The sequence below is a fragment of the Cannabis sativa genome, chromosome 9, assembly GCF_029168945.1.
Source record: "Cannabis sativa cultivar Pink pepper isolate KNU-18-1 chromosome 9, ASM2916894v1, whole genome shotgun sequence".
Classification (NCBI taxonomy): domain Eukaryota; kingdom Viridiplantae; phylum Streptophyta; class Magnoliopsida; order Rosales; family Cannabaceae; genus Cannabis; species Cannabis sativa.
Window position 1 is genome coordinate 15,592,979 of NC_083609.1, and position 14,368 is coordinate 15,607,346.

General features: G+C 34.7%; 3 protein-coding genes across 3 annotated transcripts; 1 reads left to right on the top strand and 2 right to left on the bottom strand.

The window, feature by feature from the left end:
* Positions 1-4,111: 4,111 nt before the first annotated feature.
* Positions 4,112-4,756, bottom strand: LOC133031264 (PKS-NRPS hybrid synthetase cheA-like). The gene has a single exon (XM_061104728.1). It carries the CDS (start codon positions 4,754-4,756, stop codon positions 4,112-4,114), a length of 645 nt encoding a protein of 214 aa, XP_060960711.1.
* A 2,487-nt stretch (positions 4,757-7,243) lies between these two features.
* LOC115723330 (fructose-1,6-bisphosphatase, chloroplastic) lies at positions 7,244-10,130 on the top strand. The gene is made up of 4 exons (XM_030652762.2): positions 7,244-7,809; positions 8,476-8,700; positions 9,282-9,788; positions 9,949-10,130. The coding sequence occupies exons 1-4, from the start codon at positions 7,342-7,344 to the stop codon at positions 10,018-10,020; spliced, it is 1,272 nt and encodes a 423-aa protein (XP_030508622.2). The 5' UTR covers positions 7,244-7,341; the 3' UTR covers positions 10,021-10,130.
* Positions 10,131-10,711: 581 nt separating this feature from the next.
* Positions 10,712-13,501, bottom strand: LOC115721971 (uncharacterized). The gene is made up of 7 exons (XM_030651092.2): positions 13,038-13,501; positions 12,677-12,938; positions 12,169-12,330; positions 11,422-12,079; positions 11,199-11,302; positions 11,045-11,104; positions 10,712-10,953 (listed from the first exon to the last, which is right to left on the bottom strand). Exons 1-7 carry the CDS (start codon positions 13,215-13,217, stop codon positions 10,904-10,906), a joined length of 1,476 nt encoding a protein of 491 aa, XP_030506952.2. The 5' UTR covers positions 13,218-13,501; the 3' UTR covers positions 10,712-10,903.
* Positions 13,502-14,368: the final 867 nt, after the last annotated feature.

A 14,368-nucleotide genomic window follows, 5' to 3' on the forward strand; every position in this document is an offset into this window, starting at 1 on the left:
CACCAGTTTCCCCAAAGCATTTCATTCAATGCTCAATCTTCCACCAAATGCCATGAAACCTTCCAGAGTACCTAATTAGGGCATAAGCAACAAAATCCAGGCAGTATTTCACAGAACAAACCATTCAAAATCAATTTGCCATTAAAGCTCAAAGCTTTGAACTCACTATTCAAAGTTGCATAAAACCAATCAATAACCTCAAAACCAGCTGCTATGGGCTAAATTCAACTCAACCTAACCCTAGAATTCGAACCAAACCAATATTAAACTCAAACAGCTCCTAAAACCAAGAATTACATATTCAACCTAACTCAAAAGCTTGAAAACTAAAAAGGGTTTCATTAGAACTTACCTTAGGTTGATCACCCCCTTGGATTACTTGCTGAAAACTCAGAAAAATGGAAGAGAGGATTGATCCTTGCCCTTGCTTGTCCCAGCCGAAAGAAAGAGAGAGAGAGTTTCAAGAAAAGTCTAAATTTCTAATTTTCTTTCTTTCCTTAAATGAAAAAGGACTTTTCCCCAAATTAATTCATGCTGAATAAATCACTTGGCTAGGTGTCAATCACCTAGGGCAGCCACCTATCCTCATCAAGGAAAAGACTAAAATGCCCTTTAAGTTATAACTTAGGTATTTCTAAAGCTAGGGGTAAAATAGTCAAATTTTATAACCCCGCTCAAACCCGATAATTTATTTCCTCTAACATATTTCCCACTGAGAAATAAGGTTCTAAACTTACCCATGTGATCAAACTAGCCATCCATCGCATTTTCCGTTGTCGCCGAGCAAAAATTACAAAAATAACATATTTCACATATAAGCTAAATAATTCCCCTAGAGTTTAATAAAATCTCCGGAATTGAGAAATTATAACTCTAATATTTATTTCTAAATATTGGGATCCATAATTAAAGAAATTTACAAATAATAATAAAATAATAAAAATTAGTGCTAATTGCCTTTACTAATCCAAATTACTAAAGCGGTCATTACAGTGGTGATGCTACTGGAGATGATAAGGTTGTTAGTGATATTCTTGCTGCTGATGTGAATCAATCTGAGACTGTTGCAGGCAGTGATGAGAGGGCTAAGGATGTTGAGAACGTTAAGGCCAAAGAGTCTAGTTTAAAGGGGGATGATTTTTTCGATGGTTTAAACCAACTTGAAATTGATGATGACCAAGTTGTGTTGGCTGGTTTAGAGGCTATTCGTAAAATCAATGTAAGTGTAGCTTAATTTGTTTGCAAGTAAAATATGTTTTATTTTAATTGCTTGACAGTTTTATGTTTGTTTTGCAACTGTTCCTTTTCTTGTTTTTCAATTTGTTTTTTTCAGGTCCCAGAACCAAATCCAAGTCTTGCTATTGAAAAGACAGTTGGCATTCCTTCTGATGAAGAAGATGAGGACATTGTTTCTGATACTCCTCTTATGGATAAGAGAAAGCGTGCACCGGCATTAAAATCGCCTTTTGTTGATTTTGGGTCGGCTGATGTGAGGAGCACTCCAATGGAGGTAATGTCATCAGGTTCTCAATCAGGAGGAGATGAGAGGGATTTTAAGATGGTTACTTATGTGAAGGGCCTTTACGCTCTTAACGATTCATTTGCTGATCCCGTCTCTCCTGAAATTAAGGCAAAGTTTGATGTTTCGGTTGGTGAAGGTTTACTAAAACATCCTAGGTGACTATTTTATTGTTTCTATTTTTGTATTCTGTTTTTTGTTTTTTGTTTGAATTTTATTTTTATTTTTGCAAATATTTGATTTCAATATTGTTTTTTTGTTGTTTGTTTGTTGTTTTAGGCATTTCAATTGTTATGTTGATGGTGCTAAGAAATTTTCCCCAGGGTTTAGATTAGGTGTTGATTATGTTGAAGATAAAACCTGGTTTTATCATTTGGCTACCTGTGACATGTTTATCAATGACTCGATAAGTTTCTGTTTTCTTTTAAAATTTATGATAGTTGTTTTTCAGTTGTTTTATCATTGTTTTTTAGTTTAGTTGTTGTATTTAAGTTTTTTAATTAGTTTTTAACTTTCTATTTTGTGTTTCTGTATTGTTTTATTTCAGCATATGAACACTATATTCTATTACCTTAGGAAAAAAGGTAAATATTCTTCTGCTGTTACACTGAATTTTGCTACAACTGATTGCCTTTTCGATGATTCCATTCAAGCGTTATACCACAAGTTCAACAAAGCCAAGGCAATAAAAACAAAGATGTCGCACATACATGCTGCTCACCCAATAGTGAATTACATACGAGGTTTGCGAATTCCGTGTTCTAAGCCTTGGTATGAAGCCTATCATGTCTTATTCATCATAAATCTTAAGAAGGAAAGTCATTGGGTTTTTGGTCGTTTTGACTTGAATGAGGGGATTTTATTTCTTTATAATTCCTTGAGGACTGCCAAAATAAATTCTGCAGCTACGAATGCAATGAAGGCTTATTCTGTTTTACTGCCTTTGTTTTTTGATCTCCTTGGATTTTGGAAGAATAGGTCCCACGTTCCTGATTTAGGTTCTGACCCTAAAGCTCCTCTAAGAGTTGTGGAGATTGCTGGTCTTCCATCTCAGCAGAAAAAGTGAGTTGCTATATTTAAGTTTATTTTATGTTGTTTTTAGTTGTTTAACTATTTTTTTCCTTTTTTGGTTACTAGTGATTGAGGAGAATTTGTGGCTGCATTTGCCGAGTTCTTCATCCGTGGAAAAGATGTTCCTGCTGATTTTGACATTGAAGTTTATTGTACTCGACTTGCTGCCCTTTTCTTCTCATACGGGCAAAGGAAAATTGATGAAAGTATTGATAGCGAGGATGAGAAGCAAAGCAAGTCTTCCAAGGCTTCTAAATTGAAAAAGTATGGTCTTTTAGTTTAGTGACAATTTATTGTTATTTGTTGATTTTATTATCAGACAATTGTTAGTTATTTTATGTTTCTAAGTATTATATTTGTTTTATATTCTAGATCTGGTTTTAAACTTTTAGGATATTTGACATTAATCATTATAATATGTTTTTTTTTATGTTTTGTATCAGCATCAGTTTTATGTTTTTCCAATTTTTTAAGTTTTTTTATAAAGTCGTACAACTATATAGAAACTATTATGCAATTGTATACAAACAAATTGCAATGTTCAGCATACTTGTAATTTTAATTGTGTAACAATGTATTTTTTGCTATTTTGTAACTTCTTTATTATCCTTATTAATCATCTTTTATAAATTCATATATGACTTTTTAAAAATTTTAATAATGAAATTCTTTTCGTAGTTAAACATTAACAAGTGTCAAAACTGTCATGAAACTATTATGCAACTATTAGCAAACTATTTAAAATTTGCCAAATAATATCAGTCTATCAAATATAACATATCATCCTGTGTGAATTCTCATAGAGAATTAAACAATTTAAATAATTTAGTTGTATCTATTTTATTGCTTGATTGTTGCATGTCTTTCGGTTATGTCCGTGTTGACCACATTTGCTGCACCTGTTCTATTTTTTTGTATCCCAATCAGTTATAAATCTTCTTTTCCTTGGTCTTCCAGATCTTATTTTCTGGTTTGGTGGCAGAACAATGATATCTTTTATGTTCTGTGGTACATCCCATGTTGTGTGATTGTGTATCGGATATGTTAAGCCGCTATATGTTTCAAGCCATGTTCTTGTCGTGTAATAACCTTACAGTAGTTGTAAACATTCAAGTTCATCTCTTTTATCACAGCAAGCACATGAGCACGCGGTAATTCGTTAAGTTAGAATCGGTTGCAACTACATGTTTTCTCCTTTAGATTGATTATCCATGATCTTGTTAGTTCTACCACTTCGAACATGCTCTCGTTTATTGGCTTTACCTGCAAATTAGGTCAATTTTATCAATTGTCATTTTGTACAGGAAACTGAAAAGAAACTATAAAAAAACTATAATGCAACTTAAAGTTTAAAGAGATTTTACATTTTCTGTCAATGAGTCCACAAAGTTGTTAACTAGCTTCTTCTCTGCTGTAGGTGTTAAAAATGTTGTTGTTTTCTGTGCCTTTTTCCTGTTTGTGTATGTCCATTGTTGTATCAAAGCTCTCAATGACTCAATCAGTGTTGTGATTGGTAGTTCTCTAGCTGCTAAGTTTTAGAGATTCAGCAATGTTTGAAGTCATAGTTGAATACATGTTGTGTTTGTTGTGGTATCTTGACCATTTATGGTATCCAACTTGTTGTAAATATGGTCTGACACGAATTTCCAAGCTGTCCAGCTCGCTTATATGGTATTCAAATTTTCTCTCTATGTATGCTCTTGCTGCAGCGAAGAATGGTTTATCGAGCTTGCTTGCATTCTTCTTGAAGGTTGCTTTCAGGTTGCTTAACAGGTGGTATACACAATAGCCATGCGTTATTTCTGGAAATACTTGAGCAACTGCCTTAATTATGCTCTCATATCTGTCTGAGATCAAGCACTGTTCCTCTCTGATCCCATATGTTTCTCTTAGTTTTGTGAAAAACCATTGCCATGAGTTGTTGTTTTCTGAATCCACAACAGAAAAAGCTAGCGGAAAAATGTGCCCATTTCCATCTTGTGTACAAGAAGAGAGCAATGTACCTCCATATGTTGATTTAAGGAAAGTTTCGTCAACAACTATTATATGTTTGCACTTCTTCCATCCTTTTATTGAAGCATCTAGTGCCACAAACAAGTACTTGAACCTGTTGTCTTCCTCTGTTTGCATGTGCACGATAGTTCCAGGATTAGTTTTCTGCAGCATGTGTTAAAAACTTGGCAGCAACTTGTATGATTCGTTGGCTTTTCCTTGTAATTTTTCTTGCGCGTGCTCTTTGCTTCCCCATGCTTTCATGTAGTCCATTCTCACCCCATACTTGTGTTTCATTTCTCCTCTGATGTCTTGTGGCGTTTGAGTTGTTTTTATGTTGGTAAATCGTGGCTTGATGTAGTTTCCAATCAACTTCGTTGTAGCTTATCTTTTGTCGGCAAATCTTATGTTTAGATCACAAATGTGTATCACCTTTCTATCATACTTTCGAATTATGAATGACTTCGTTGGTCCGTTTCTGGATGTCGTTAGTGCCCATTTGTATTTTGGATCCAAGCAACAAATTTTGTATGTTCTTGCACATGATTTTTTCACTCTGAATTGGAAGTTGTTTCTAATTTCATAGAAATCAAGCACACTCTGGAATGTTTCTTTGTCTTTGCATATTTGTGCTTCTTCTATTTCAGGATGTTGCGGATCTGTGATTAGTAGTTTGTCATAATCTATGACTTCTGGCTCCCTGTTTTTGTTGTTTTCCAGTTGCTCAACCATTTCCTCTGCCACAAGTATTGCATAGTCCATGAAGTCAAAATTTCCCCCCCATCTTCTACTATTGTAGCTTCAATTGTATGTTGTTGATTTGTTGAGTCTTCTGTTGTTGCTGCATTGTATTTCATCGTTTTAAATGCGTTTGTATGTGCAATTAATGCATTACTATTTTTCAAGAACGATGGATTGATGGTTGTTGGTGGGTTGTTGATGACATTCACACACAATAGGTATGTTGTGAAGTCTGGTTCCTTCAGTTTTAGTTGTATGTAGAAATGCAGGCTTTGATCATTCTTTATCCTCAATGGTTGGTATCCTTCTTTGACTTGATATTTCAGTTGCAAAACAGTATTTTCTTGGTTGCATTCCAGGACCTCTTTCAGCTTCAGTTGTAATTCTTCATACTTACAATTGACTGAAATGTAATGTCCACTAGCTTCATAATTTTCATAATTCATTCGATCATCAAATTGTCCTTTGCCGAAGACTAGGAATGGAATGTCTTTTTTTTCCTGTGATTTTGAAATTGTTATTAGCGCAAGGCAACGATTTTGAAACTATTTTGATTCTATTATTGATTATGTTAGTATTGTAGACTAACATTTTTGACTCTAATTTTTATAAAATAAAAATAAATTATATTTATGAAATAGAATAGAAACTTACTTCTATTTCCTTTCCTTTGTTCAAGTCTTATATTTTCAGTTCTGAACCCTGTTTTTGTCATTTTTTTTTGTTTTATTGCTGTTATTAAACTATAATAAAACTAAAATTAAACTATTAAGAAACGTTTAAATTTATTTCAGAAACTAACCATTTCTCCAAGTATTTTCTCTTTTTTCTTCTGTCCAAAATAAATTCTTGCAAAAAATTAAATTAAACTATTATGAAATGATGATGTAACTGTAAATCAACTTGAAAAAACATGTTACTTAACTCAAATTAACATAGTGGTGATCCTTGTGCTTTTCATCAGTTTTATTTGAATCTGACCAATTTCCAACTATTATAAAACTAATTTGTAACTATTTACATAAATCTTACCTTGTATAATTGCTATTTGTTGGTACCAGTCAACTGAAATTCTTCCATAATTTGTAAACTATTATAAAACGATAATGCAACTATAAGGTAACCACAAAAAATAAAAAACGGACTTAAACGTAACATGTCGTTCCTTAATTAGAATTAGATCTTGTTATTGTGTTTTAAAAAGCTGAATTGCCCATTGTAAACCAGGAATCAACCAGAATGCAACAGTATATCACGTAGATTTAGTATTTAAAAAAATTTCATATCATACCTTGTTTTGGATTCGGGGGGAGCTCTAAATCTGTTTAATACAGATCTACATTGCATGAATCTGGATTTTTCAATTTTAGAGGGAGTTATTTTGAACGATTAAAATCGAAATCAAATGTTTAATTTCAATTTCTTCCCAATTTTTTTGGATTTTTTTTTCGTAATTTTCTGTTTAGATCATTGCAGTTCTTCTTTTCCAATTAATTCTTGCCGGAATTGATGGTTGTATTACCCTCGCTTTAGTTTCATTCTGGTTGTGTTGGAGATTTGAACGATGGAGGTATGTTCATCTTCTTCGTTCATTCCATGCGGCTTAAGGTATAGACTAGGTGGTATTTTTGTAATTTTTTGATTCTAGGCTCTATAAATATTGAATGGGCCGGCCCATAGGAATTTTATAATTTTTTTCCCTTTTTTATATTTTCCTCTTTTTTCACATTAATATACTTACAAAATCTTAAGATTATTATGGCTAATTTTTAAAATTTGAAACTTATATGCATGAAACATATGTTTTGGGGGGAATTATAAAGCCATTTTCCTTAATAATAAAAACAAAAAAGAAAAACTGTAAATAAAAAAGTCACATCATCATCATCTCATACAACATGACGTGTTACTCATAATTGGCCACATAACAAATAACAACCATACAACTGTCAAAACTGAACTGGAAAGATTAGCAAAAGCAAACAGAAGAGAGAGAGTGTGTGTGTGATTGTACGGACATGAGATCATTCATGGCTGCCACTGGAACTGGAACGATTCCAGCTTCGTCTTCTTCACATATTCTCTTCTCTTCCATTTCTCAACGGCGCCACTATCCTCTTCTTGCCTGGGGGAACCCAACCCACAGTACGGCCCCAACCTCCGCCGCCTCTTTCCGATACCGAACGACGCCGAGGCCTGCGGCGGTGGTGACTCCGCCGACGACAGAGACGACTGATGTTGGAAGCAAAAGGAGCGAAAAACGTGAGTTCTACCCTATCGAACATCTTACGACGTGGCTTTTGAAGCACGAACAAAGCGGTGACATCGACGCCGAGCTCACCATCGTTCTATCCAGCATCTCCTTGGCTTGCAAACAGATCGCTTCGCTGCTTCAGAGGTCTAGCATTACTAACCTCACCGGTGCTCAGGGAACCATTAACATCCAAGGCGAAGATCAGAAGAAGCTCGATGTTATCTCTAATGAGGTACGCACTTGTCATTATTTTTACTCCTAATTTTATTTTTTAGTATATGCAAACTTATGTGAATAGTCTTTGAATTTCAACTCATTGAATAATCTTTGAATTTGAGCTGAAATTCAAATTTAAATTCAATCTGTGAATTTGAGCTCAATAGTTTGAATTTCTCCTAATCTACGGTGCTAAAAGTGTTATGAACAATATTACAATATGCAAAAAAATCTGTATTAGAGTATGACATAGACATATTAATGAGTTAGTCCTCTTATCGCTAATTAGTTTTTGTGATGGAATAATATGATTCTAATCAGTGACTAAATGTGAATTTGAGCTCAGTGAAAATATTTTCTTTATTGCTTATCCAAGGAAGATAGAGGTCATCGCATACAGAGAGCTTGTGAGATAAACTTACCAGAGTTGCCATTGATAAATCTGTGTTGAATGTAGAAGGATTTTGTGTGAAGCTACTAGTATCCATGTAACTCTTTCCATAGTTGATTTTAGAGGTAAAACCCAATAACTGGATGTAGGGTAGGGATTACTCATTATTGTATTCCTAATTTGAATATTTCTCGGTTTTGTTTATAGCTAAATTTGAATAAAAATTACTGTATGCAAAAATCAAGTGTCTGCTGAATTTCAATATTGAAAATTTTCTTGAATTTTTGGCAGCTATTTTGCAGTTGTTTAAGGTCTAGTGGCCGGACTGGGATAATAGCTTCAGAGGAGGAAGATGTGCCTGTTGCAGTAGAAGAAACTTACTCAGGAAACTACATTGTTGTGTTTGACCCCATTGATGGCTCTGCCAATATTGATACTGCCTTAACTACTGGCTCTATCTTTGGCATATACGGCCCAGACAAGCAATGCCTTGTTGATCTTGATGATGATTCCCCGGTAATTTTCATCTTATCTTGAATTTCAATATAAAGATAAAAAAGAAAAAAAAAACTTAAAACAAAAGCAACCCTTTTAGTAGAGCCAAAGTTGATCTTATGCTTTGTAGTCTTCAAAGCCTGCTGATTTGAAACTAAGAGAAAAACCTCATTTTCAAGTGTTCCTATCAGGACCACAGGCTACAGCTTCTCAATTAGGATTTGTTTCGAAACTGCTGAAGAGCTCCAAAAATAAATCTCTTAGCCTGAAAACAAATGATATCAAACTTACAGCTACAACCACCCTTTTAGAGCCAATGCTGACTTGATCTTATGTTGTGTTACTTGTGTAGTTTCAAAATCCTAATATTTTAAAACAATGACAAAAACATCTTGTAAGCGTTTGAATATCTCTGAAGAGAGATAGAGAATGTTCATGTTCCTGTCAGGAGCAGAGGCTGAGCAGCTTCTCATCCTTTTGAGGCTGATGTATTGCTCCGAGCAACATCTCTCTCAGCGTGCTTAATCTGTTCTATTTAATTTATAGTTATATAATATGTATATCATTACAATGAAGTCATTTTGATTCTCATCTCAACATAGCTAGATGAAGCCAAAGAGAGGTGCATCATCAGTGTTTGCCAGCCGGGTAGCAACTTGTTAGCAGCTGGATATTGCCTGTATTCAAGCTCAGTTGTTTTCACTCTTTCTATAGGGAAAGGAGTATTTGCATTCACCTTGGATCCTACTTATGGTGAATTTGTATTGACACATGAAAATATTCAGATTCCCAAAACTGGGAAAACTTATTCATTCAATGAAGGAAATTATGACCTTTGGGATGAAAAGCTAAAGAACTATCTTGACCACCTTAGGCAGCCTGGCCCCAGTGGCAAGTCATATTCTGGCCGTTATATAGGTTGCCTGGTTGGTGAAATTCATAGAATGTTGCTTCGTGGTGGAATCTACGGGAACCCCGATAACAAGTACAGCAAAAATGGAAACTTACGGCTACTGTATGAATGTGCACCGATGAGCTACCTTGTAGAACAAGCAGGTGGGAAAGCTACTGATGGTCGCCAAAGAATTCTTGATATCACACCATCTGAGGTAATGCCTTAATCTTACTTTATGAGATTAGATAACACAACAAAGACTTTATGAGACTAGATAAAACAAGACTTATGAGACTAGGTAACATAACAAAGACTTTGCGAGCCTAATTTTATTTCTAGCTATTAAAAGACCGATCTTTAATTTTTTGGGACAGGTGCACCAGCGCACGCCAATTTTCATTGGAAGCGCAGAGGAAGTGGAGAAATTAGAAAAGTATTTGGCTTGAGACTTTTTTAGTGTTTTTCAAATTATTGTAGATTGATTGTAGTTGATTCTTTTGCAAGTATTTATATAACATCTTTTAATCCTATTATTAAGACATGATTTCAAATTCAATTATAACCTCGCATGAGATTAGACAGACCTTATTCAATTAATAAAATGCCTCAAACAAAGAAAAGTACACCAATTATGTTTCTTGAGACTTACAAGTTACAACAACAAAGTCATTAGAAATGACAATAATAACTTTGATGGGGATAATCAAGTTAAGTGATCTTTGTAGCTCTCATTTGTTCATTGTTAAATGAATAATTTATCAGTGTTTCAAATTTATGCTCCCAAATCATTGATGGCTATGGAATTTGCTGGTGATGCATCAAAATTACAAGCCTTCGTCATTCACCAGCAGCACCATATGTTGATTTTGAATAAATAGACAGTCTAAGCTCCATATATTATACATTTCTTCTTACCATGTTAAAAATCTAATTAGGTAACTTATTAATTCATCATATACTTTCCATTCTATATAGACAATAAGGAATTTCAAACATGAATCATACAAAATTTAAAGTTAATTGCTAATTTAAAATTATACTAGGCAGAGAAGTAGCGGAAGAGAATAGTAAGTCTGTATCTCCTTTGTGTTACCTTTCTGCATACGTATCAAGGTCTGGCAACTCTGATGATATAGATTATAGAAAATCTCTGCTTTTTTTTTTTTTGTATTTTTCATTATATTAAGTCAATAGAAGGGTTACAAATCATTATCATAGGTTATGTCCTTGCATCCTAAGAATATGTTAACAGACTAACAGCTTAGTTTTATACAACTATGTTAAGTGGGGTTATATCATTATCATAAAAAGTGATGCCTAATCTCCCATTCAGTTTGTTGACGTACAATTCTGATCCATAGAACTCCCACGAGATTTTACTGCAAATTCAATAATTATTTCAATAAATCAGCTTAGATCTAACAATAGCAAATTGAAGCATGTATTAAGACAGTTTGAATGATTATATACCAGGACTTATAATTTTGATGCATCTTGTCACAGATTTTAGAGCTGTCGTAGAATCCGGCCCTGCAACATTGAAACTTGTTGACTTAGTTTCTGATGAATGAATAAATGAAATGAAATGAAAACTATACAACTTTAAGAAGGCCAGTTTGTTCACCTTGCATACTCATATCTTGTTGTGATAATACTTCTGTCACAGAAGAGAATTCCGATATAACTTGGTTGGACCCCATATAGCCACACATTGATTCAGGTGATGAGCTGTGCAATGATATGGATGGAAAGAAGAAATCAGGCATGATTAGAATTAAAACTTATAGATAAAATGGAAAGATAAAAGATTATTATGATAAAAGTAGCAAATTGAAGCAGGGCAATACCCTGAAATGGTATCCATAGAAGCTCCTATCGGTGGTTGGCAAGAGTAATCCATTTCTCCACAATCAAAATCAAAAGCACCCAACATTTCAGTAAATGAGAAATCATCTCCCATGACATCAAAATTAGGCAGATCAATGTCAAAAAGGTCAATTTCCTTTTCAGACTCAGATGTAGAAGCCTGCTCAACAATTGGTTCATCTGATCCCAAATTCACCAATGGATCAGAATCACTAAAATCGAGTCTTCTTGGATTATTGCTTGTGGTCTGCCTCTTTGAGTTTGTCTTGGCGGGCGAGGAAGTAGAAATGCACTGGTTTTTCTCCATGTAGAAAGCCATTTGTTTACATGGACTCAGTGTTACCCTTTTGGATGATGATATTACAGTGCATCTTGTTGGGGTCAAATCTGCAGGAGTGCTAGCATTGCTACATTTAGAAACATCAAGCGGAGATGTTGATTTGTCACTTTGAGAGGAATTTGCTCGTGGAGGCGTCTTGGGAACAGAAGTATTCGTCGGAATGGAGAATGAAGGCTGGTTAAACAAACATTTAACTACATTTGACCCACTAGCCACACAGATATTTGGAGATGTTTCAACTGCTGAAGAGGGAGCCTGAGTATTTTCTTGACTATTAACAGCACTACCATGTTGTGGAACTGCTTTTGCATTAGGAGAAAGTTAAATGAAATTAAGTTTTTGAAGTAAAAAAACTGGCATGAAGTAACAAAAATACGAACAATCCTACCTTTCTCTGGAGCTGAGAATTTGCTGCGAGATCTCTTCCCAGCTGGGGGAGGGACATTCGAAACAACCTTGGCGTTTTTTCTCTTATTATTTGTAGGTTGAGCATTTGTGTTGGAAGGCATGGACATTGATTGAACAGTTGGATTATTGTGCAAAGGAAACCCTAATTTGAAAGGGGGAAAAAAAGTAAGAACAAAAGGTTACCACCAAAGACACCAACCATCGAAATTCATCAAGAAAACTTCATAATAATAAAGACTCAGATTACAACTTTGTAAAGAAAAGGACAGCAACCCAATTCCATAAACATTTCCAGAATCAGAATTCACATCTAAGAATAAAGAAATCAACTTTTCAACTAGTGCCAGTCGAATTAACATCAGTACACTAGTAAGATAAATGCATAAACCAACATGACTACCCTTAAATCAAAGATTCAAGAGCTTTTGTTTTCAGTACAATTTGTACATAAATTAAGAAAAAATGATTGGAATGTAAATATGATATACCTGCTTGAGACCCACTAACCGACTGCAGCCGAGAAGCCATAACCGCTGGCTTGTGAGCTGCAGAAACAATCGCCGCCGGCGTAGACGAGCTTCCAGTAGCACTATAAACAGTCATTGCGTTTTGCATACTCTGCAACAGCGTCTGAACCCGGAACTTGTCCTGCTCAAGTCGAGCCCTTTCTTGATCTACCATTAATTTTTGTGCTTTCAAACTTATATATTCGTTAATTATCTGACCAAGACCCAGTATTCCCTTAGTCGCCTGAGAAAATCAACAAAGATCCATTAAATAAAACCGCAAATAATCGAAACCCCAAATCATAAGTTTCTAAGAAAAAATAAAAGAAAGAAAGAAAGGTACCTCTTGACTGGGAGACTGAGCAATGAGGGAGGCGGCTTCAGTACGAAAAAGAGAGCGAGTTTGAGAAAAATTATTGTCGAATAGATATCGATCGACGATGAAAGCAATTTGCTTTGGAGTTACGTCTCCGGTACCAATGTCGGTAGATGACTTCTTCTTGACTCTGGGTTGTCTGCTCATTGTTGACGAAGAAGGGGGAGAAACGGGTTGTTTGATCTGAGAAGGAAAAAGTAGGAGAGAGAGAGAAGAAGAAGAAGAAGAAGAAGAAGAAGAAGAAGAAGAAGAAGAAGAAAATAGGTTTGAGTTTGGATCTGAAATGAGGAAGGAAATAGGCGGAGAATGGAAGAGAAAAAAAGAGGGAAAAGAGTGAAAGGGAGGGAGGGAGATGAGTCGGAAGAGTTAAAAAACGCGGGAGCTTTTCAAATTTTTGAGGAAAGAGCTCTCTTTTACTACTTTCTTTATTATTTATTTTAGCGGTTATCTAGAGTGGACTTTCCCTCCAATTTAGGCTCGACTTTTCCGGTGTATTTTTTTTTTTTTTTGAAAATGCTATTATATTAAAACCAAATGCAATTAAAATACAATAGGCAAAATAGAAAGAGGAATTTCCTCACACCATGAACAATTAAGACTAAATTTGGCTTAAATATGAGAGATCTGAACTTTAAAAAAATTGAATGCTACAAGAAAAATGTTGTTTAACAAGCAATAAAAATCTGAAATATGTGATTTAGTAGAATGCAATGCTTTGACTACCAACAGCGAATCGAATTCAATATAGTGCACTAGTATTTGAAGGTCTTTAATCCATTGCAAACTGTGCATAAGGGCCAATACTTGCTTCACTTCTGGTTTAAAGCAACCTTGAAAAGATATAACCATAGCAGCTACGATTTCTCTTTAAACTATTACGAAGGACAACTCCAAAACTAGACTTGTTAGTTAATGAGCACACAAATGCATATGTGTTTAACTTCAGACATCCTGTAAGGAGGCTTAACCAGTCCATATGCTGCATCAATGACCGTGGAGAAGAAGCTTGAGATGGATTTGTTGTAACATATTGTTTTTAAATTAAAAAAGTGTTGTCGGAGGAATTTAGACAACACCAGATTTGTGCGAGTATTCAAGGATTGCTTGAATACCAAAAAATAAATATGCGAGTACTCAGTTAGAATAGCGAGTACTCAAAGAAGATAGTGTATAATATATGCGAGTATTGTAAATAGTATAAAATGGACACAGAAAAATATAGTGGTTCAACAAGAGCTTCGGGCTCGGCCTGCCTAATCCACTGTTGAAAAGAGTACTCTCGCTCTGTTTCTTTATTC

Bases quoted from the DNA above. Each gene is read 5' to 3' on its own strand.
- LOC133031264 (XM_061104728.1), bottom strand. From the start codon at position 4,756: ATGCTGCAGAAAACTAATCCTGGAACTATCGTGCACATGCAAACAGAG.
- LOC115723330 (XM_030652762.2), top strand. From the start codon at position 7,342: ATGAGATCATTCATGGCTGCCACTGGAACTGGAACGATTCCAGCTTCG. The intron at 7,810-8,475 runs GTACGCACTTGT...AATTTTTGGCAG, and splicing joins TCGATGTTATCTCTAATGAG to CTATTTTGCAGTTGTTTAAG. The intron at 9,789-9,948 runs GTAATGCCTTAA...TTTTTGGGACAG, and splicing joins TTGATATCACACCATCTGAG to GTGCACCAGCGCACGCCAAT.
- LOC115721971 (XM_030651092.2), bottom strand. From the start codon at position 13,217: ATGAGCAGACAACCCAGAGTCAAGAAGAAGTCATCTACCGACATTGGT. The intron at 12,080-12,168 runs GTAGGATTGTTC...ATGCAAAAGCAG, and splicing joins ATTCTCAGCTCCAGAGAAAG to TTCCACAACATGGTAGTGCT. The intron at 11,105-11,198 runs GTGAACAAACTG...TCAATGTTGCAG, and splicing joins ACAAGATATGAGTATGCAAG to GGCCGGATTCTACGACAGCT.